This window comes from Enhydra lutris, unplaced genomic scaffold, assembly GCF_002288905.1.
Source record: "Enhydra lutris kenyoni isolate GAN:26980312 unplaced genomic scaffold, ASM228890v2 scaffoldscaffold12, whole genome shotgun sequence".
Taxonomy (NCBI): domain Eukaryota; kingdom Metazoa; phylum Chordata; class Mammalia; order Carnivora; family Mustelidae; genus Enhydra; species Enhydra lutris.
Genome location: NW_019154096.1, coordinates 51,820,230 through 51,843,126, shown reverse-complemented (window position 1 = coordinate 51,843,126; position 22,897 = coordinate 51,820,230). Strand labels below are relative to the sequence as shown.

Below are 22,897 nucleotides of genomic sequence, written 5' to 3'. Positions count from 1 at the left end.
TTAGCTGCAAGCTGTTACCGTTGTCTGGCAAACCAGGTAGTGGAAAGGGTAAAATAACAACAGGCAGCATCATTTTTCTCTTTAGAACCATAACAATCGCTGCCTTGATAGGATTATAGAATTAAGAATTCTAATTCCAGTGTCCTCGTCTTACAAAGTGCCCCTCACATATACTCCATTACTTACACCGGAAACCTGGGGGGTGCCCCCAGACCCTTGCTGCTCCCCCAGCCCTGTACCAGGCCCTCTCACCTCCACTGTGGACATAAGCCTGTTGGTCTCTATCTCTGTCCCCCCTCAAGTCCCAATTCCCTGGACCCCTAAACTCCTTGCTTTGTCCCCAAAAGTCCCCCATGACCTGACTCCTGCTTTCCTGTCTGGTCTCATCTTGAGGACTCTCTTCCCCTCCCCTGCTTGCTCTGCTGCCCTCAATCATGCAAGTGTTCCCCCACTACTTCAGAAGATGCCATTTCTCCTGCCCACCTCCCTCTACCTCCCCAGCTAGGATCTCGGTCATCAGGTCTCAGCTGAAGCTGAAAGCTACCCTCTCTGAAGACTTTGGCTGTCCTAAGATTTCCCTGTTTTCTTCTATCACTGTCCCTTGTTCATTCCTTCAATGTACTTTTCACAAGTTTTAATTCATTATGTGCTTGTACTTGTGACATCTACTCAATTCAATGCTAAATTCCACGAGGACAGAGGTCTTGTGTTTTCTGGTCATTGTGGTCCACTCAGTATCTAGCACTATGCCTGGCCTCAAGTAGGTGCTCAAGAAAAATGTAGAGAATGAATGAATCAAAACCTAAGCATCCCTTAAAGAGTTTTCATGTAAACCTAAATTTTGTTTAAAAAAAGATTTCAGAGCTCTCAAAGCATCCTGGATGGGAAGGCCTTGCCTTTGCAACTTACGAACATCCTGGGGAAGCTGACTTCTCCAAGAAATTAAGGGCAGAGAGAAGGACACTCCAACATTGTGGCTGGACAGAGTCAGAGAGTGTGCAGTGAGAATCAAGGGCACCAAGAGGCCTCAGGCTTTGGTCCAGTAACTTGAGGAGAGGCCACAGGGAAAACCAGGACTTTGTTTACCTAAAGCACGTGAAACTGGGGATCCTGGCCTCAGGTCTCTAGGGCCCTACTTCTCCACTGGGAGATGGAGGGCCAGACCCTCTTCCACAGTGACCAAGGACTGAAGCCAGTGACAGTGCCATGGACAACAGAGTGAAGCACCCAGGCGACTGTAAATGGCAGCAGTACTGGGCAGAAGAACATGCGTTTCACTTCTGGTTCTGGTCCCTTGAAAACAAGCTGGTGCGTTCTTGGCTTGGCTCGACCCTTTGTGGTCTTCTAGGCTGGTGACTGCCAAGTAAATCAATGGCACTTCCTCAGAGTAACTGCTGTGGAAAAGGGGGAAGGCAGTTCTGCTGGAGGGTGACTTCTTTGTCATGTGAGTGGAATCTGGAACACCATACCCTGACCTGGTGGGTCTTGTCCTCAGTGCAGTTTGGAACCATCGAAGGGAGTATAAGTAGGGCCTGGGAAATAATCATCTCTCCCCGACAACCCTCCAGGGTTTTGCCTGGTGGGACATGTGCTACATATACTCCATGTGTCCTGTTCCACCTTGTCATCCCTTATATCACAATCCCAGGCATATGCCAGGAGGATGGCAGGAAGACAAGGCTCTCTTATCTACTAGACCACTTCCAGCCATAGAAGGCTCTGCCTGAATCACTTCCACACTCTGTTGGAAACAGAGGCCACAAATGCCTCCCCGTCCCACCCAGAGCTCTGGTCCTCACCAGCATGCCACTCTGCTGTCACTCCCAGGACCACACGTCAAATGCAAGTGACATCACTGTCGTGCTAGGAGGAAAAGTATTGTTGTGTTCTGTTTTTTTCAAGTAAGAACAAAGCTATTGAAGGTTTATTCAGAATCCCAAAGGATTCCCAACACGAAAAGATATAACTGTCTTATAAAGGTCGGGCCTATAAAAGCAATTTTTCAAAGGAAAAAAAAAAAATGCCTCACTTCACAACAAAGGAAGTCCCAGCTCAGTGAGTGCTGTGCAACATCAATGTTTTCATGTCCCAGAGCCTAACATTCCTCAATAGGTAGGATGCTGATGACTCGGCATTTTGGTAATTGTGCACATACACTCAGAGGTTTTTGAGCAAGGGAAATGGAAATGCTTTTAATAAAAAAAGAGAAGAAATCAGTAACAGACGAGTGTCCTAGCAGCATGGCAAACGAGTTCAAGTTGTATAATTCCCCTTGGCATTTCCTAAGAGCAGAGGCCCAGGCTGGGGGGAGTGAAGTGAAGAGAAAAATGTGAAACTACAGTCAAAGAGGTCTAAGAGGGGACAGATCAAACAGTGATCAAACTGACCACAGAATTCCTCACCAGGAGGTAGGCCACGCCACGGACATATCCCTTTGTCCGCTCTTCCTTACATCGCACCCTCAAGCTAGCCCTGGAGACTGGGTGGTGGAAAGCAGGGTTTTCTTCTCTAGACTCCGAGGTGCTGTGGAGAAGCGTGATAGACCCCATTCCTGCAGCCTCTGCGTAGTCAGGCTGCAAGGGATATCTGTCCTAGATGGCAAGTTGGAGACACTGAGGTTGGGCGGAGAAGACCCTGGGGTACAATTGGTTGTGGGGCGGGAGAGGGGGTGGAAGAGGATTTGACACTCTAACTGGGGCTGAATGGAATCTCCTGTGCACTGATAGGCACGGGGCTCCCTGAACCTACACACAGCTCCGTGATGCTTGCCTTACTCATGACACCTGTACCTAGAGCAGAACCCATGATACAGGAGAATGCCCCACTTCCTGTTTCAGTCTAGGGATTTGAGGGGAAAGTAGGGTACAGCGGCTGCCTGCTTCTATCTTTCAGAGCATCAGTGAGGGACAAGAGGAAACAGCCCTCTCTCGTCATAGTCACTGTGTCATGGGCCACCTGTGTTCTCCAAACTGGATGGGGGAGCTTAATTACATAGGCCTATAAGAGTACAAACTAGGATTATTAAAATTCATCATTCTGGGGTAATATTCAACATCAGACAACCAAATGCCAAAAGCTCTCTGTCAAAGCTACAATGTGAACTCTGCAAATAAGCCCAAGTTAGGAGCCCAGATGAACTCGCTCACATTACAAGGAGCTTTAATGGTTCCCAAATGTTTACGACACACAAGCCAACCCAAAGGAGTATTGTCACTTACCACATTTCACAAAGTAAAAGGATTATTTTTAGAGACTCCCTCTATATTCTGGGAGGAAACGGTCCCCATTGATCTCAAAGCACATTACAGATGTCATTTGAACACTGAAAAAGAATCACTGCTCCTGACCTCTTTCCTGCCTCTGTGCTTTTGTGGATTTGGAAGGATTGTCATGGGGAACTTGAAATCATCTCCACTGGGAAAAGAAAAAAGGAATGAATTTGGGGAGAGGGGATGATAACTGCAGTGGAGCTGTGAACTCTCAGTGGGTTGATCAGAAGTCTACTTTTTAAATGAAAGCACCTGCAAAGCTGGCTAATTACATCATACCCTGGAAGCAATGCAATGCACAAAACCACTCCTCGCTCCTTATTTCAAACTAAAGCTCAAATAGAAGGAAACTGCCTATGTATGGATAATGGTGGCAATCTTTGGTTCAGGGACCGCTGGCCTCAATCCACAGAGAGCATCATAATTCATTATCATGACTGCTTTCAAAATGCTAGTAAGTCACAGACCTCTAGGGGGCACAAAATGCCCATGTTCAGAGGGGTAGCCAAGTCCAGGACAATAGAAGCAGGACCTAAGAAACTCAGATTCCATACATCACCCATCAAGACAAGGGCACTCCTTAATCCACATTACCTATTTTACCCATCTCCCCAACCCTTCCCCTCTGGGAACCATCAGTTTGAGTCTGTTTCTTGGTTTGTCTCTCTTTCTTTTTCCTTTGCTCATTTGTTCTGTTTCTAAAATGCCACGGGTCACTATATTGTACACCTGAAACTAAAAGAACATTGTATGTTAACTATACTGGAATTTAAAACAACAAAAGAATTTTGCAATGTATACAATTTATGTATCAAATTATCACATACATCTTAAATTTACAGTGTTATATGTCAATTATGTCTCAAAAAAACTGGAAACTTTGTTTTATTTTGAGTATAGTTGACACACAGTGTTACACTGGTTTCAATGTACCACTTAGTGATTTAACAAGCTACCCTCTATCCCATTACATCGCTATCAGTGTCACTGACTATTCCTTTTGCGTTGCTTTTTATTCCTATGACTTATTCATTTCAAGTGAAAACTTTTTGTTAAAAATAAAAAAGAATTGGAGAAATTAGAAAAAAAATGTAACAGTAAAAAAGAGAGAGATTTGGATTTCAATCTTCATCCTTCGCCTTCTCACTACACAGGTGATACTGCTGGATGGCTCAATGTTTTCAGAGGCTGTTTCCCTACTTATTGTTTTGCAATGTTAATTCCTTCCCATCTCCTGAGGTTGTTGTGGGGATCAAATAAAATGACTGGGTTCTTTTTAAACGTAAAGGCCCTATTAATTTCCAGGATTTCTCTCTCCTCTGTGTAAGATGGAGGCAAGATGTAATATATGCAAATAATTATATTTGGATCATAAATCAAGTATGGGGCCAGACAAAAGGAGACCAAGTGAAAGGAGGTGGGGAGGAGAGAGACAAAGGAGAAGAAAGGCATCCCCGCCCTTTCTTTTTTTTTTTATCCAAATTGGCAATGAAGAAGTCAAACTCTCTCTCTTCGCAGATGACATGATTCTTTATATGGAAAACCCAAAAGACTCCACCCCCAAACTACTAGAACTCATACAGCATTTCAGTAACGTGGCAGGATACAAAGTGAATGGACAGAAATCAGTGGCTTTCTGTCTGAATTTCTGTCTGTATTTCTGAAAATACAGAAAGGGAAATTAGAGAATCGATTCCATTTACTATAGCACCAAGAACCATAAGATACCTGGGAATAAACCTAACCAAAGAGGTAAAGGATTTGTACTCGAGGAACTACAGAACACTCACGAAAGAAACTGAAGAAGACACAAAAAGATGGAAGACCATTCCATGCTCTTGGATCGGAAGAATAAGCTTGTTAAAATGTTTATACTGCCTAGAGCAATCTATACTTTTAATGCCATTCCGATCAAAATTCCACCGGTATTTTTCAAAGAGCTGGAGCAAATAATCCTAAAATTTGTATGGAATCAGAAGAGACCCCGAATTGCTAAGGAAATGTTGAAAAACAAAAATAAAACTGGCGGCATCACGTTACCTGATTTCAAGCTTTACTACAAAGCTGTGATCACCAAGACAGCATGGTACCGGCATAAAAACAGACACATAGACCAGTGGAACAAAGTAGAGAACCCAGATATGGACCCTCAACTCTAAGGTCAAATAATCTTCAACAAAGCAGGAAAGAATATACAGTGGAAAAAAGATAGTCTCTTCAATAAATGGTGCTGGGAAAATTGGACAGCTATATGTAGAAGAATGAAACTCGACCATTCTCTTACACCGTACACAAAGACAAACTCGAAATTGAGTTTATCTTGTGAGTGAGGCAGGAATCCACCAGAATCCTAGAGGAGAACATAGGCAGTAACCTCTTTGATATCAGCCACAGCAACTTCTTTCAAGATATGTCTCCAAAGGCAAAGGAAACAAAAGTGAAAATGAACTTTTGGGACTTCATCAAGATCAAAAGCTCCTGCCCTTTCTTTTTTCCTGCTTTGTTCGTCACTGCTCCACTCTGCAAAGATAAACCAAGGGTGGGAAGAAGTTGGCCTTGCTCTCTCAGCTTTGTGGCTCACCTATTTCTTGTTGGGTTGAAGACCCAGGCATGGAAAATGAGGGGAAGGTGGAAAGAGTTCTCAGGAGCAGCTGCCACCCACCAGGGTTAGATCAGAAGTTACAGCACCTCCTGGTGGGGGTGGGGCTGGGGGTGTCACACTGCAGGAACAAGTCACCTTCATCTTGGTCTGATGCTGGGTTACCATCAAGTTTTTCATAATAAATATCAATGGACTAGAATTAACCTTCTCTTAACTGGAGTTACAAAATTACAGAGAACTGGTTTGTCTGGTTAACTGAGGGTAATTTAAAAGGTAATGACACCCCTGCTTTGATCCTTCTGATTGAGTATCTTTTAAAAATGTAAGCCTTGCCTTTCAGCTGAAGCTTCATAGCTACTCTTCCTTCATGAAGATTCCCTGCATGTGAAGGATCTTGAAGGTCCATGATGTGGTCACTTCTCATTTTGCTGACAGGCAGGAGTAGACCAGTTAGCTGGTAGAGGGCACCAGCTTGGCACCCCCACATGGACCGTGCTGGTCAGTAGTCATCATGAGGGCATGAGCTCTCACAAAGCAAGAAAGATTTTATTTCTTGGTGGAAAATCATTAAATGAGAGAGAAAACCTTGATGATATTTGAGAAGGTGATTAACTTGTTTTGTACAGATAAACATGGGAACCAGATGGTTTTTGATGGGAAAAATGTGATTTGGAAGAAACAGGAGTCAACATAAATTCTTCTGAAGCTGCAAACTTGGGGGTTTGAGGTCTCAGGACACAGCCTCTTTGAAAGTTGAGGGTCTACTGTACAGATAGCAAAACATAACTGAATTCTTGCTGGCTGAGGTTATGATGGGGGCCTCAGAATCCTATTGTGGTACTGGGATAGGGAGACAGATGTGGGGTGGGGGTACAGGGAATTGGACCTGTTTTTAAATTCTAACTTCAGGGAGGTTTAAGACAGAAATTCTTGGTTTGCTCATTACTTGTTTCATGAGCCTGAGAGAGCATCCTCTAGACATGAAAACAATACAAACACTTCATCAATTATTTAGACTGATTACATTCTCCTCAACCCTTGGGTTACTCTGTAGTTCTATGAGGAGCTGTCTGACCCAGTTAAAAAGAAACCCAGCAACTTTTATACAATTAACAACAGAGGTTAAACCTAATGAAAAGTTGTTTTGAAATTCTTACACATATTCTTTGTATGAGTAAGGCCAGAGATAATATAGTCACCAGAGAGCAACATTACAGGGGAAGATGAGGCTGGGTTAGTTAGTGGTCAGCTAAAGGCAGAGGCCACAGAGAATGAATGGTGGAGGGAAAATAGGTAGCAGTAAGGGATGGTACTCTGTTGTTTCTTTCTAGTCCTCTCCTGCTGCACTTCTCATCCCTCCATTCTGCAGCGAGACAAAAGATGAGGAAGAATTCACACCAGCCCTCACTCTATCATTTCTCCCCATACCTACACAGAGACTTCCCGGGAGCTAAGTTCACAAGTGACACCACTGACTCAGCAACGCCTGGGCCGTGTGTGCCAGGGAGTGTTATCTGTGCGATGGGCTATGCCTTAGTCCTGGCAGTGCCTGTGGGAGACACTAGTTCCTCGCAGGACAGCGACTGAGACCAATGGCCTCTTGCACACCCCACTGACTCTACGGAGACCCGACACACCCACGCATGTTTACCTGGGGAGCCCGCCAGAGAGTCCCCTCTGCTGAAGGCGAAGGTACGGGACACAGAGACGGGCACTAAAGAGTCAAGGGCCAAGGATTTGTGAGTTGCGAAAGGGAAGATAAACAGAAAAGGAGAAAGACAAAAGAGCAAAGTGTGTGAGTCAGTCTGTTCTTGAGTCTTCACAACAGCACATTTCTCTGTAAAAGGGAATCTTGCCTCTGAGAACAGGGAAATTGCAAATCCTCTCACAAAGTCACCCTCCAGAAACCCAAATGTAAAACAGACTTGGCGGAAAGTCTTTCCGGAAAGATGTGCAGTAATCTTACAGGGGATTCGACCTTCCGATGACAAGAGCGGGCAGGGGCCCTTGCGGGGTGGGGACATGTGTCTACAGCATTCTCCGTGAGCCCACAAATAGGCTGGGGGTCCCGCACCGCCTTTCCCCCGGCTCATCCCCACGGCCACCGGCCTCTGCGCGCCTGCGCCGCGGTTCCAAGCAGAGCGCATGCTCCGGCCTGCGGCGGTCGGAAGAAGCGTGCCTCAGCCTCCCAGCCCCTCCTCGGTGCTCACAGTGCCGGGCGCTAACTGTGCGTTGCGGGATCAAGCGGTGTTTCTGTCTGGGAATCTGTCTTCCTCCCTCTTATCCAGTTGTTCAGAGTGCCCCTTCCTTGGGGACTAAATGAAGTCAGTCTGTGGAGGACAGCGCACCAAAACCGGCAACTTCTGTGGTCTTACCTGCCGTGCCAGGTGATTGTACTGAGTTTACACGCGCAGGAGAGCGGAGGAGATTTATACCCACCTAACTGATAATCATTCGGTCTGACACCAGATGTCAAAGAATATTGGAATGGGCTCCTAATGTGAGACCTACCGGGATAAGAAACCCCACAGTCTCAAGAAGCATCCTAGAGTTTCTTGGGGTGCAAATGAAATGTATACCCCACCAAACAGGGAGGAGACAGCCTCTCTCTGCTTGCATTGCCCCGTGGGCTTGAAGAAACTCAGGCCTGGTTTCTTCAGAGTTCCCAGGCTCAATGTGATCCTCCTAGAGTCCCTGGCAATCAGATCCAAGAGAGAGGAGACAGTGCTGGCTGTGTTCCCTTACCCTGCACAGGAAAACCAGGGTGACTTAATAACCTCAAATTCGACTTTGAGGCTAGGTCCCAGGGCCAGTGTTCTGACGAACCTCTCATCCCATTTATCTCTCTCAAAGGCTAATAAAGCTATAGGCTGGCTTCCAGGACAAGGGTAGTTGGCCAGACCCAGACCCTATAAGAATTCACTCCCTTATGCTCTCCTTTGACTGCAGGCTGAGGTTCACTGCTATTGAGTGATGCTGGGCAGCTAGACCCTAGGGTGCGGGTGCACCCCAGGCATAACTGTGGGGTGTGGCAGCCTTAGCCCATATTTCACACTGTACTTTGCTAAGTGGGGAATGCTTGTGGGGGATGATGGAAAATGTCTCCACACCCCTACTGGTTAATTTGATTTCTTTCTCCTTCTGAAGATTATAAAGATGCTCAGAAGTGAGGGGAGGGAAAAGTTTAATGCTCCTTTTTAGTTAACCAGTTTTGAAGGAGAGATCAGTGTTACAAGTTTATGCCTGTCTCACTGATAAAATGGAAGGAGATATGGATAGAAAGAACTAGAGACAGGAAAGAAGGAAGGAAGGGAGGAAACCAGGTAACAGCTTCCCAAGATTTTTAAAATAATTTTCTTTTCAAAGAAAAAAGATCATCCATATTACGTGGGCTGGGGAGTCTCATGTAGCTCTTTGTCCCCCTGTCTTTTGGTCTTCTAAAAGAGCCAGAACAGGGCCAAATGTCTGCGTAACATTTAGAATCCTAGGAATTACCCCACCTTAAGCAATCCCTAATGTGATGGATGGAAATCTCCTTTAGAGAACCAAGATTTCCCTGGTCCTGTAGCTCATCCCTCTCCCATTCAGAGTTCTTGTTCTAAGATGATGATGCTTCCTTCCTCAACCTTACTTGAGATCTGTTGGCCTATATAAGTGTCATATGTACCAGGGCTTTACTTTTATCGATCTTCAGTTCATGTTGGGCCATGCTTTGGGTATGGACAGGTACTTCAACTTCATTTCAGCCTTCTGCTCGGCTAAGGTATAAATTACACTGTAAACCATTCCACTGTTTCTACATGGAAATTACATTCTGGAACATGATGGGTCTCAAATCTATTTCTTTGTGCTGTGTGAACTAGCCAGGACATGGGATTGCATCTGGGTAGTCATCCACTTGCTGGGTAATTTGGAGCAAGTCAATTCTTTAATTTCTCTGTGTTAAGATAGTATCTACCTTTCCTGTGCCAGGGATTGTGAGATCAAGCTTTAGGATCCTCTGGTAAATCCCAATAGAAAGCCCTCCATAAAAATCTTTTTTATGATGAGAGAAAATACCCCATTTGGCATGAAAATAGCCACCGCTGTAAACATGAACAGCTGAAAGCAACGCAAAATTCAGACCCGTGAACCGAAAAGAAATCTAGAGAAATAATTCATTCTGGATCACGCTTACATCCCAATAAACACCATCCCTTCTAAGCGCAAGTACAATATCCCCACACAGGAAACAGCAAGAAGGTAGAGCACAGAAGAGGCAGAACAAACCAGCCATGAGCCCTGTGGCAGCCGCCAGCACCAGCATGCACAGTCAACTGGAAGCCAGCTCTCCACCAGCTGAGACGTGTAACGAGGAAAGAGAAGCAGGTAAGCAACATACTGTGGCAGCCTGGGACTCACATCCTAAGACCTTGTGGGCATTTTCTACGGTATGGTAATGTAATACAGTAATGACAGACCTATGTCAGGTAAAGTAAAGGCCAGTGGGTGAATTATATCCTAGCGGAGAAGGAAAGGCTGAACCTGCACCAGAGCACCCAATCACCAGCCTTCATTCCCCAGCAGGTGACAGTAAATGGGGTCCCCTTCCCTCACAACTTCCCTCCCTGTCATTCGTCACTTGCACATGAGCAGAGAAGCAGCAGGAAACATTCCAAACACAGAAACGAGGCGCCTGTGGTCCGTAGGTACCTGGCAGGAGGCAGTGTTCCTGGCAGAGCATTACAAAGAGGCTGCCAACATTTGGGTTAGCCCCAGCCCAGCCTCAAAGTGCTTGGTCCAGGTCCCCAGGGCTGAGACAAGACTACGATGGGGACAGGTGGGAGAGAGGTTTGAGAGATACATACGAAAGACTGAGGATCCAGCCAGGCTTCCAACCTTCCGCACATCATTATCTAAGGACAGAAGAATGCAGTTGAGAACACACACCTCCTTAAGGGAATGCCCCTCCTCCACCACACCCGCAGCACCAATGAACTCTGCAAAAACCAGGCAATCGAATGGAAGTGTAAAAAGCAAAATAAACTTGTCTTTTCACACAGAAAAACACCACTATCCACCCCTGACACTTGATAACACTGCAGTTTACCACGGACTTCCATGAAGAGACTCTCCGATTAAGAAAGGACTTTCACACCCATTTTATGGAGGAGGAAACTAAAGTCTAGGGAGTTAAATGGCTTGTATAGAGAGTCCCTAAGAGGAGTCAGGACTTGAACCCAGATGTTCTCTTCCACCATATCCCACTGCTTCCCCAAGAAGCTCTGGCTTGGGGACTGGAATACCTGAGCAAGCAGTGGTCATGATGGCTGGGACTCCATAGTAGGTGAAAGCTCCATTCTCGAAGCGAAGGCCTTCCTTGCCAACCTCCACTTCCACTTTACCCTGGGGAAAGAAGGAAGTGTACAAGGGCGTGTGTGAGCACTTCCAGTGCTATCATTGACTACAACCCCAAGCACTTCTGTATGGTAACAAACAGGTGGACTTAAGTTCTTATCACAGGGAAATGTGAAGTCTGTCTAGATCCATTTCAAAGATAGAACCTTTGACTTCAGCAGTATGTTAGTTGCTTTGTTCATAGAGGAGTGTCCCGTCCTGGCTAACCAACTCTCTTTGCATGCTCTAATGGCCCTTCTATGATGAATGTCCTGGCCCCAGCTAGCCCCTGGCCCCATAAACTGCCCCACCGGTTGAGAGAAAATCTGATTCTGTGCAGAGCTTGTGTATTTCATTGCCAGGAATAATGATCACTAATGGCTAGCATGTAGTGTGTATCTGCGGGCCTTGTACTGTGTTCTGTGCACTGCATAGATTCTCACTCACTCAGTCCTACCACCCTATGGGGCCCATACTGCTTTCATCCCCAGCTTCCAGGTGAATCAATTTGAGGCTCAGAGGGTCACATACCTTGGTAAAGGTTAGTTAGAACGTGGCAACACTGGCATTTTAAAGCCAGATCTTTCCCATTGCTGAACCTACACTCTTGCCACTACCTTTCAGTCCCTCTGACTTTTATTTGAAAATGGTTACGTTTACATGAAGCGTAAGATAGTAGGTTATATGAGTTCATGACATTATATAAACAATAGAATAGGACTCTTGTTGATTTTCAGCAGTGAAGACTGTGACTCCATTTTGGAGAAAGGAGAAAGGAGGCTCTGTGTTAGGATGGGTGTGAGGCCCATTACAGGGTCAGAGCAGACAGGCTGTAGGTGGACAGTAAGCACAAAGAGGCCACTTCTAAGGTCACTGAGCTTAATTAAGATTTTAAGGCAATCACTGTATTTAGGGTTTGTAAGATTCTGTTGAGAAGAGATGGGCAATAGTAACAGAGCTAATGGTAGAGCCGGGCCAGGGAGCCAGCAGCATCACAAGCTAGAACCACATGTCACATGTATTTACAACAGTCCTATCCAGGCACCCAGGGTGGAAGGCGCTGGGACTTATTTGAGCACCGGGAAGATGCTACACCTTTTTCATTCAGTCATCTGTTCCCTCCCTGGTCCTCTTAACGAGGAGAAGATTCGAGAGGCTACAAAGGCTGAAATGTGGCAGTGAGAGTGGATGTGTTCCACGCACCCCCAGAGCAAGGAGCGGGTGGGAGTCAGATATGGTGAGACGCCAGCATGACAGACACGAGACAGGCCTGCAGGTTGGGAAGCATGGACCGTCGCATTCCTGGGCAAGTCTGAGCAGACAAGGGGGCTTCGGGATTCTGCAGGATGACAGTTTTGGAAGTGTAGTCTCAGAACCCCTCTGTTGGAGAAGTCCCCACCCAACCCCACCATAAACACTACTGACCGGTCAGACTAACTGCCATCAAGATCCCACCACTCTCGGGACAGTGGCCAGTCACATCTGGCCCTTCTGTGGGTCATGGACAAACACCCACCCCACCTGGCCCTGCCCTGAGGTAGTACGCTGAGGCTTTCAACCTGGCTGAGGAGGCCCAGCCCTTCCTCTCTATCCAGCCTGGAGATGCCCTCGTCCCGCCCTTGGAGGATCTCTAACTCTCCCACTCACCTGCAGAAGCAGCACGAAGTAGTCCACGGGGCGGTTGCGCTGGTAGAGGTAGTGTTCTGGGGCTTTCTTGTTTTTCTCGTCAAACTTCAGCTCCTGGATCACATTGGGGTGTTTGAGGAGCCGGAGCAGGATCTTCTCCGAAAGGTACAGAGATTTAAAGGGCTCCACTTCTAGGGGAGATAGGGAGGCAGGACGGATTAGCAGCCGGGAGAGTCAGGATGGGCAAACCAGGCACGTGTCTACAGCCACCTCCATTCATGCTCTGGGGCACCGAGCTGGCAGGGCTCTAGTGAGTCTCAGGTGGAGTGGGGGGTGTGGGATTGTGCACCTCAGCTTCTCCCCATGCCCTCTGGGGATATGTGTCCCTGTGGTGGCACCCTGGAGAAAACAGGTCACCATTTTGGAAATGTTACTTTTGCTATTAATTTTCTTCTTGATGTTATTTAAAGTTGAGTGTGGCCTAAAAAAGAAGGCAGTTTTGCCACTTGCAACAACATGGATGAACCTGGAGAACATTATGCTAAATGAAATAAGCCAGACACATAAGGACAAATATGTATGATACCACCTATATGATGAATCTGAAATAGTCACATTGTGGGCGCCTCAGTGGCTCAGATGGTGGGTATCCGACTCTTGATTTTGGCTCAGGTCATGATCTCAGGGTTGTGAGACTGAACTCCTCATTGGGCTCTACGATGGGCCTGGAGCCTCCTTAAGATTCTCTTTCCCTCTCCTTCTGCCCCCTCCCCTGCCCTTGTGCACACTCTCTCTCAAAAAAAAATTTTTTTTAAAAAGATTTATCTATTTATTTATTTATTTGACACAGAGAGAAAGAGCACAAGCAGGGGAGTACCAGGCAGAGGGATGAGGGAGAAGCAGGATCCCCGCTGAGCAGGGAACCCAATGCAGGACTCAATCCCAGGACTCCGGGATCATGACCTGAGACGTTCAACCAACTGAGCCACCCAGGCGTCCCTCTCTCAAAAAAATTTTTAAAAGTAATGAAACAAACAGTCAAACTCAGAGAAGCTGAGAGAAGCACCCCAGTTAGCCAGGGCTAGTGGGAGGGGGACATGGGCGAGGTACTGGTCAAAGGGGGCAAAGTTTTAGTTATGCAGGATGAGTAAGTCCTGGAGATCTCCTGCATAGCTTAGTGTCTGTAATTAGCAACAGTGTATTGTATATGCAAAATTTTGCTAAGATGGTAGATCTTATGGTAACATAGGAAAAATAGTAATAAAGAAAGAGGGTGGGAGGAAACTCTTAGAGGTGATGGATATGCTTATGGCAGCTTAGCTCCAAACTCCTCAAGTCATATATGTTAAATACATACCGCTTTTCATATGTCAATCTTACCTCAATGAAATGGCTCAAGAAGAAAAAAAGCAATGGTAAGAGGAGCACGGATAAGCAAGCCATGTGAACAACAAAGGCTTTATTGCTATCATCAAATGAAACACAGAGAATTTAATCTTATTGGTATGACATGTATCTGTTGAATGAAATGAAATTCCAAGTTAATACAGAGTTAATTACTTAAGTGATACGTTCCCCAAAATGTGAAGCCTTGTGGTATCACATTTTCATATTAACAGATATTATTGTTATATTATTATGTTATGTCATGTTATGAACAGACACAGCTGTTTTGCTTTGACAGGCAGCCAGTAGTTAAATCTGTAATTAGGACTAGAAAACATGTTGAAAACTACTTTCAAGAAACTCCAATTTAGGGGCGCCTAGGTGGCTCAGTGGGTTAAGCCTCGGCCTTCTTAGAAAAAAAGGAAACTCCAATTTAAAATTTTCTACTTCTTAGCACCTTGAACAGTCCTAACTGTGTCCTAACACTCCTAACACACTCAATAAATAGATGTTGGACTAACTGACAATTGAACTTAGTCATGAGTGTTACTGTTCCAAGTCAGCACCTTAATTGGGCCTGGGTGAGAAGACTAGAAAGTTCAAAGACAAATAGTACCTTCTTTATAAGAAGGGGAAGTTTGTATTTGGATCTTCATTTTTTTTTTTCCTAAAGATTCCAAGATTTACAATTGACTTCTGTATTTTAAGAACTTGTGTAGCTGGGGTGCCTGGGTGGCTCAGTGGGTAAGCCTCTGCCTTTGGCTCAGGTCATGATCTCAGGGTCCTGGCATTGAGCCCTGCATCAGGCTCTCGGCTCTGCAGGGAGCCTGCTTCCCCCTCTCTCTCTGCCTGCCTCTCTGCCTACTTGTGATCTCTCTCTCTGTCAAATAAATAACTAAAATATCTTAAATAAGAAAAGAAAAGAAAAGTCACTTTTTGGGGCACCTGGGTGGCCCAGGGGGTAAAAGCCTCTGCCTTCGGCTCAGGTCATGATCCCAGGGTCCTGGGATCGAGCCCCACATTGGCCTTTGCTCACTGGGGAGCCTGCTTCCCCCTCTCTCTGCCTGCCTCTCTGCCTACTTGTGATCTCTCTCTTTCTGTCAAATAAATAAGTAAAATCTTAAAAAAAAAAAAAAACAAAAAAAACTTGTGTAGCTCACAAGCCTATGTGGTCCAGGGAGGGTACCAACCCCAGGCCTCCTTGCTGGGTAGGACAAGGCCTTTCCTTCCTCAGCAAATCCTCGGGGGGCACCCCAGCTCCAACAAGATGGAGCTCGGCCTTAGGCTCCTGCCAGAAAGCAAGGGGAGGAAGGGAAGAGAGCAGCAGTGGTTTCTTTAGCTCTTTCCTTGAGTAGAAGAGAGGAAAGCAGAGCTGAGTTGTACTCACTTCAGTCCTAGAAGATCAGGCCTGGGGCTGAACAGGACAGTATGTGGCCTCCTGTGGCCTAACCTACGGCATCCCCTCTCCCTGGAACAGAGGTTCTCCATCTCTGCTGTGCACTGGAATTAGGTTGCGAGGTACTAACGTGATTGGTGTGTGGGTTTCACCTTCCAGATTCTGCTTTCCTTGTCTGGGGAGGAGACGCAGGCAGGGGGTGGGGGGCAGAGTCATACCTGTGGCCATGAAGCGGTGTGTGGCCAGCAGAAGCTGGGGAGAGATCTTCACCCTCATCTCCGAGTCAGAAAGCTTGAATAGGGAAAAGTCGTGCCGCTTCCTCTCCCTGTGTGGAACCCTCTGCTTTTTCCGGTTGTCAGCTGCAGGGTCACAAAGTGGAGATATCAGAATCAGTCTTCCCACAGTCATATGGGAGATAGATCCTTTGGGATCCCATGAATTTCTGCGACATGTCAACTGTAGGTGACCTCACAACTTCTCTTTCCCGGGGAGCAGAAGGATGCTACTAAGGGGTAGAAGATGGGTGATGTTGCCAGGTCTCAGGGCTATTTACACTGAGGTGGTGTGGAGTGGAAGAGGGGAAAGGCTGGCCTGGCGCCCCTGAGGGCAGGTTTCTGGTGGTGGCTCCCTTCCTTACCAGCTGTGAAACCTCTCTGGGCATCAGAGTGTGTGCTCATTTTCATCTACACAATGAGGTTCATAAGTAGCAATAATGCTTCTGCTCATCCCCTTGTAGTTATTCTGAGACTCTGAGCAGAACCATCTGTAAAGTGCCTACTAAATGGCATTTGTGCCTGAGGGACTAGCTTTCTCAGCATCAGGGGAGCTGGTGGAGCCCAGGAGGTTTCCATCTCTTGCCCTTCTCCTGTCCCCAGAGCTGGGTTCACCAGGTCTCTTCCTGCTGATTTAAACCACGCCCTGGGCAGTATCTGAGGCACGTCACCCAAGGAACCTGGGTGGTCACCTCCTCTTCCACTCACAATTCTCCTGCTTCAACCCTAGCCTCGCCCCAGGCAGAGGATTGGGGAAAAAATCTAGGGAAGAAGAAAGGAGAAGGAATGGGCACAGCCGTGTAACTTACAAAGTCAGGTTCTCTAGGTGGGGGCCCTCAGGCAGAACCTAGGGGAACTTTAGATGGCCTGAGATACTGATGAAGAAAGTCTGCCCTTTCCAATTTAACTTTTTCTCCCTTCTTTCTTTATTTTTTATTTTATTTTTTTAAATTTTTTTTAAAGATTTTATTTATTTTTTCGACAGAGAGAGATCACAAGTAGGCAGAGAGGCAAGCAGAGAGAGAGAGAGGAGGAAGCAGGCTCCCTGGCAAGCAGAGAGCCGGATGCGGGACTCAATCCCAGGACCCTGAGATCATGACCCGAGCTGAAGGCAGAGGCTCAACCCACTGAGCCACCCAGGCGCCCCTCTCCCTTCTTTTTTTAAAGCTTGTTCTAAAAACAATATTTTCTTACGGGTAGGGGGAATGTTTTCCTTGGTCGGGTGTCTTTTGCTTTCCCTTAGTTTTGAATAAGATTTTGAAACGTCTTGCCTACTTCACAGTGCTAAGGGGAGCAGAGAAAGGGATTTGGGTTTTCTCCAGACTTGGCCTGGAGACAAACAGGGCTGGGGGGAATTTCAGTGCAGACTGAGTGGACACAGTGGACACCGAGGGGAATGAATCCTAGGAACAAGGAACCGGGCCCCTAGAATCTGGCTCCCTGGTATTCTCCTTCTCGTTTTGGAGCTCACTTCAGCTCCACTGTTTGGGTTTCCCTCTAGAAGACAGAAGGTGCCCTTCTATGGTACTGAGGTCTTGTGGGTCTATCTTGGACTCTGAGATGCTGCTTTAACACCCCTTTTGCTCAGGTAGCAAGAGTGGCAAGAGGCAGACCCAGCTGTCCTGTGGGTCAGGGTCAAGTGAGAAGAAACACCGTATTCCTGGCTCCTTGGCCTTCTCACAGCTCTTACGGAATCACACCAGCAGCTTATTTATAAAGGGCAGGAAAGCCCTACTCCTCTCCTTCAGAAAGAGGATTGCTCAGCAAGAGAGCAGCAGATACTTGTGTGGGATCAATTCTTTTGCTCTCACTGGTGAGCAGCCCTCTGCTTTATAGGACATGTTTGCCTAAATATCCCCTCTCCCTCCTCTACCAGAATGCCACTTAACATTTCACCATTGGAGAACCATTCCTCATTTCTGTCTTCCTTCCTATTATTTTAATAGGAATTAAGGTGGTTAAATGCTGGAGGGGGAGCACATTTATTTATTTATTTATTTATTTTAAATTTTTTCAGTGTTCCAAGATTCATTGAGAGCATGTTCATTTAGACTACCATCACTACTATCAGCCATGAATAGGGTAGTGTGACTGCCTTCCCCAACAGATCTACTGAGATAGATGGGAATTCTAAATCAGAGCGTAGGCAGGGGTGGAGGAAGAAGGAAATGGGGGTGGGGTGTAGAAGTTAACCCCTGTTTGAAGAAATTGGGCCTGGCCAGGATATCAGAGCAATACCAGATACTGTGACACTCTTACTGTATTTTGTCAGGGCCTGATCCATCTTTGGGGTTTGATCTCTTCTAAAGGGACGGTAGTCTTTCTGCACCACTCACTGCCTTCCGGCATTAAAGTTCTTTGTACTGGGAGCTGGTTTCTGAATGGCTGCTTCTAGCAAACTAAGGACAGGGGTCTTCTTGATGGAATGAGTTATCTGAGGTAGGGAAAAGGGACTGCTGTCTCAAGAAGTGAAATCCAGAGGAGGAAACACTTCCTGGCCTAGGGACTCCCATAGATTTAGATACTCTCATCCCACAGACAAAGCAAGCCTTTGTAATGTTTGCAAGCAAAGCTTTGATAAGGCTCAGTAACGAAAGCAGTCCTTGTCTGCATTGAGTCCATATTGTTCTTGAGAGCGGGAGTAGGTAGGAGGGCAGGGGTGGGAAGGGAGAATGAGAAACAGGGCTGTGAGGGAGAAGAGCAGCATCAAAGAAAGAGGTATTTAAGGCTTTGGCTTAGGCTGTGTGTGGGCAGTCTCACGTCAGTCCCTGCCGCGCGCTGGTGCTGTGGTGTGGGCCGACTGTGAGGGCAACCCCAGGGACAGCTGGGGTCTGCGTTTAGATGGATGAAGAGACAAAACCAAAACAAAACAACACGGGTTGGGGGGAGGGAGGGAAACAAGGGCAGAGTGGCCACCCAAGGCACATTTTTCTGTCTTTTACTTCCTTTTCCATCCTAAGGCCAGGAGGTCTCCTTTTCACTCTTGGCTTGGTTCCCAAAGGTTCCCTCCTGACAAACATTTAGCTAGCATGTTCTCAGTGACTCAGAGTGACTCAAGCCAGGTGCCAGCACCTAATATTTGGGGGCTGACTCAGTAATGCATCGGCTTGTCCCAACATCCTTTCACACAGTATGTCAAACTAAGCCAGCTCTGAGAATCTCAGAAGAAATGGGATGACCTTGGACAGGAGCCAAGGCCATGTACTTACTGTAGAGGTCAGTTTCATCCAGGATCTCCGACTTAATGATCTCCTCTATGATGTCCTCCAGGGTGACAATTCCCATCACCTCATAGAAGGGGTCTCCTTCTCCCTCATTGTTCACCCGCTGGACAATGGCCAGGTGAGATTTTCCTAGAGAACAAACCAAGTTCCAGTTAAGGATCTGGAATATTTTTAGAAATCTTTCCTTATGAGAAAATTATACAAAGTTGCTCTGTGGCTAATCTTGGGACTGAACTCATCTGAGGACCTACTTAATATATGAAATTTGTGTATAAGCTCCTACAAATGCAAATCTTATGCTTTTTTTAAAAAAAGATTTTATTTACTTATTTGAGAGCGAGAGAGAACACGAGCAATCAGAAGGAGGGGCAGAGGGAGAGGGAGAAGCAGACTCCCTGCTGAGCAGGGAGCCGGGCATGGGGCTCTATCCCAGGACCCTGGGATCATGACTTGAACCGAAGGCAGATGCTTAACCAACTGAGCCACCCAGGCACATCCAAACCTTATACTTTTATATCTCTTTCTTTTCTAGAGAGATTAATTACCTAATAAACACAAAGCCAGGTAACTTTTTTCTTTTAGCTTTCACATATTAACAAGTACATCTAAGCTGAAGGAGGATGAATAATTTTTTTTTTTAATTTGACAGAGAGATCACAAGTAGGCAGAGAGGCAGGCAGAGGGGAAGGGGGAAGCAGGCTCCCTGCTGAGCAGAGAGCCCGATGTGGGGCTCAATCCCAGGACCCTGAGATCATGACCTGAACCGAAGGCAGAGGCTTAACCCACTGAGCCACCCAGGTGCCCCAAGGATGAATAATTTAATTGAAAGAATGAGAATTTGGAATCAAAAGAAGTAGGTTAGCCATCTTTTTCCCTCCTCCAAATTTCCCCCATAACTATCCCAGTTACTCTCTGTGCAAATGACCCTAGGCAAATCGTTTAACCTCTACTGAGTCTCTGTTTTCTCATCTAGCATTAGGGAATAATACCAGTATGGTGATTTTATAACTTGGCCCCCAATTCTTTGATACACCTCCTACTGAAAGGTGTGATTCATATCTCCTTCCCTTGAGTCTGGGCGGACCTGTGACTGCTTTAACCAACAGAGGCCAGGGATGCATCTGCATGGATGCTTCTGAGGCTGGGTCACAAAAGGCATGCGGCTTCTGCTAGAGAAATGCTCCAGGAAGCCTGAGGCCACCGTGATGGAGAGGCACATGCAAGTCTAAGTGCTTAGGTGACAGTTCCAGCTGAGCCTGGCCTTCCAGCCATCCCACCACACTGCCAGACAGGTGAGGGGGAGAAGCTGTGTTGGCAGAGGATCCGCAGCCTCGGCTGATCCAGCCCCAGCCACTCGAGGCCTCCCCAGCTGCTTCAGCCTTCTCCGGCTGCGGGCACAGATGCTGCGAAGCGGAGATAAGCAAGTCCTGCTGGACCTCATCCAAATTCCCGACTCAGAGCTTCTGTGAGCCTCACAGAATGGTGGTAGCTTTATGCTTGTAAGTTTTGGGGTGGTTTGAGAGCGGTAATGTTAACTAGGATAACCAATAGCCATAGTCACTGTGGGGCTCAGATGACCTAGAGGGTGCGTGAACGTGCTTTTTGTAAACTACAGTGGTCACAGGCAGGCAGGAATCTTTATTGTCCAACAACTGAATAATAATAGTTAACGTGTACTGAACTCTCACTGTGAGTCAGGCACTGTTTGGAGGGCTTTGTGTGTACCAACTCATCTAATCCTTCTAACAACCTGAGACAAGTATTATTATGATCCCCATTTTATAGATGAAAGGACTGAGGCACAAATGAGTTAGGTAACATGCCTAAAGTTACATAGGCTGGAAGTGGCACAGCTGGACTGCAAACCCAGGTTACTGGACTCAGTCCTAAAGTGGGGACTGAGTCTTACCGAACAGTCCTGCATTCCTGCTTCACCTTCGTTTGTTCCTATCTGCTGATGAACACATTTCCTCTTCCTGTTTCTAAAATGCAAATGTGAGTTGTTCTTTTCCTTGGGTGAGAGACATTAAAGGGGAAAAATCTAGGGTACTGACTTAGAATTTATTCTTGCCTGAAAAAAAAAAGGGGGAAAAAAAAGGGAAGTTCATGCTTTATCAGTGTTACCCATTATAAGCGTGGCCATTGCTAAAAATATCAGAGTAAAAAGGAGTAGTCAGCTTGCTGGAGGCATAACTAACCATTAAAATTATACACGTGAACCTCTGTATCAGATACTTCAAATCACAGGATAGGTACCTATCGGGAATTTTAACTGGAAAGATGGGATTTGTCTCATTCAAGAATGGTCTCTCATTTCTTTTCCACCTTCATTCTGTCCTTTGACTATCTCCTGACTGGTCTGTTCATTCTACTGGCCTGCTCAAAAACCCTCAAAGTGTCCATAGTATGCATAGAATCAAATCGAGACTCATGGGTTTGGTATTATCAAGATGGCAAAATGCCCCGCTCCATCCCCTACTCATTCAATACGCCATGTGTGCCATGTTACCTTCACCTCCCTGACCTTGTCCATGTGTACTTTCTAAGGCTTTGTGCCCTCCAGCCCCTCCCCCTCCATCTCCACTCTCCAAGTTCCAGCTCAGGGGCCAGATCCTCAAGAAAGTCCTACCAGATTTGCCTCATTCTGAATCTGAACCAATCTCTCCTTGCCTGTGTTTCAAAACCCGTGATAACTCCATTAGAGCATTTGTCCCAATCTGCTGCTTCTCTAACTAGCAGTGTGTGTGTCATCTACTGGACAATGTTTCTTCCTTAGGCCATAAGCTCCTTCAGGATATACACTAAGATAGGGTACCCTCCGGATAACAGGAGGCCAAATACGTGCCTGATGAACTGAACTAAAATGAACAAACATCCATAGTTGATACAATAGATGATATTAAAACCAGACACTAAAACCTTTATTTTTTGATAAAATACAATGTATTTAAGTTAAAATTTAAACTCTACATCAGTGGTTCTAAAATAATCCTTCTTTGGAACAACTGCAACTGTATTTTGTAGCTTAAATTAGATTATGTTGTTAGAATGTGCTCAATTTAAAGGGTTTTTCCTCAACACATTGTTCTAAAACTTATGGCACCTGTTCTCACTTTCCTGCTAACATGTGCTTACAGATGACAAAAGACTAGTATAACAGCACTCTTGGAGAAGTGATTTCTTAAAATTATTTTCTGTAATTGGATAATTTCTATAGTGTGGAGCTTAGAATATATATAATAGAGCCATATTTCTGCCACTAAGAGATTAGTTCATATAATGGGATTAAATAAATGAACATTTTATGATGCTTCACAGAGGGCCATACCCTCTGTGTGAAAATCAGCCATTGGTCTACATTTCATAAGGTCAGTTTGAGGATATCCACTCTGTGAGCACTAGGGAATAGAGATATTAAATCCTAACTATAATATTCAAGACAATACACTTACATAATCTATTAGAAATATTTTGTAATTCACAATCAGCCTTTCTGATCTCCTCAAATGCCTAGAGAGATCTATCAGACAAATGAAGGAAGTTGTTCTTTCTTGGGTACAGACTGAAATAGGAATCAGAAATCGCATAACATCAGAAACCAGCTGTGCTCATGACACACAGACCTGAGGTCCATCTTCTCTCAAAAAGGTTGCCCTTTAAGAGACCCATCTCCCTGTACCCCTCTAGGCCTCCGAAGGGTGGGGGTTGGCTCCCAGTGAAGCCAGTCTTGAGACGTGGACAATATG

The 22,897-nt window shown here is 45.9% G+C and overlaps 1 protein-coding gene across 1 annotated transcript in view; it reads right to left on the bottom strand.

Annotated features, from left to right (window-relative positions):
* LOC111145237 (cyclin and CBS domain divalent metal cation transport mediator 1) overlaps nucleotides 1–22,897 on the bottom strand; it is a 57,398-nt gene that overhangs the window by 13,824 nt on the left and 20,677 nt on the right. Inside the window, 6 exon segments of the mRNA XM_022500009.1 lie at nucleotides 7,523–7,585; nucleotides 10,719–10,766; nucleotides 11,157–11,256; nucleotides 12,895–13,064; nucleotides 15,874–16,014; nucleotides 19,137–19,280. Of these exon segments, the coding sequence (XP_022355717.1) occupies nucleotides 7,523–7,585; nucleotides 10,719–10,766; nucleotides 11,157–11,256; nucleotides 12,895–13,064; nucleotides 15,874–16,014; nucleotides 19,137–19,280 (666 nt within the window).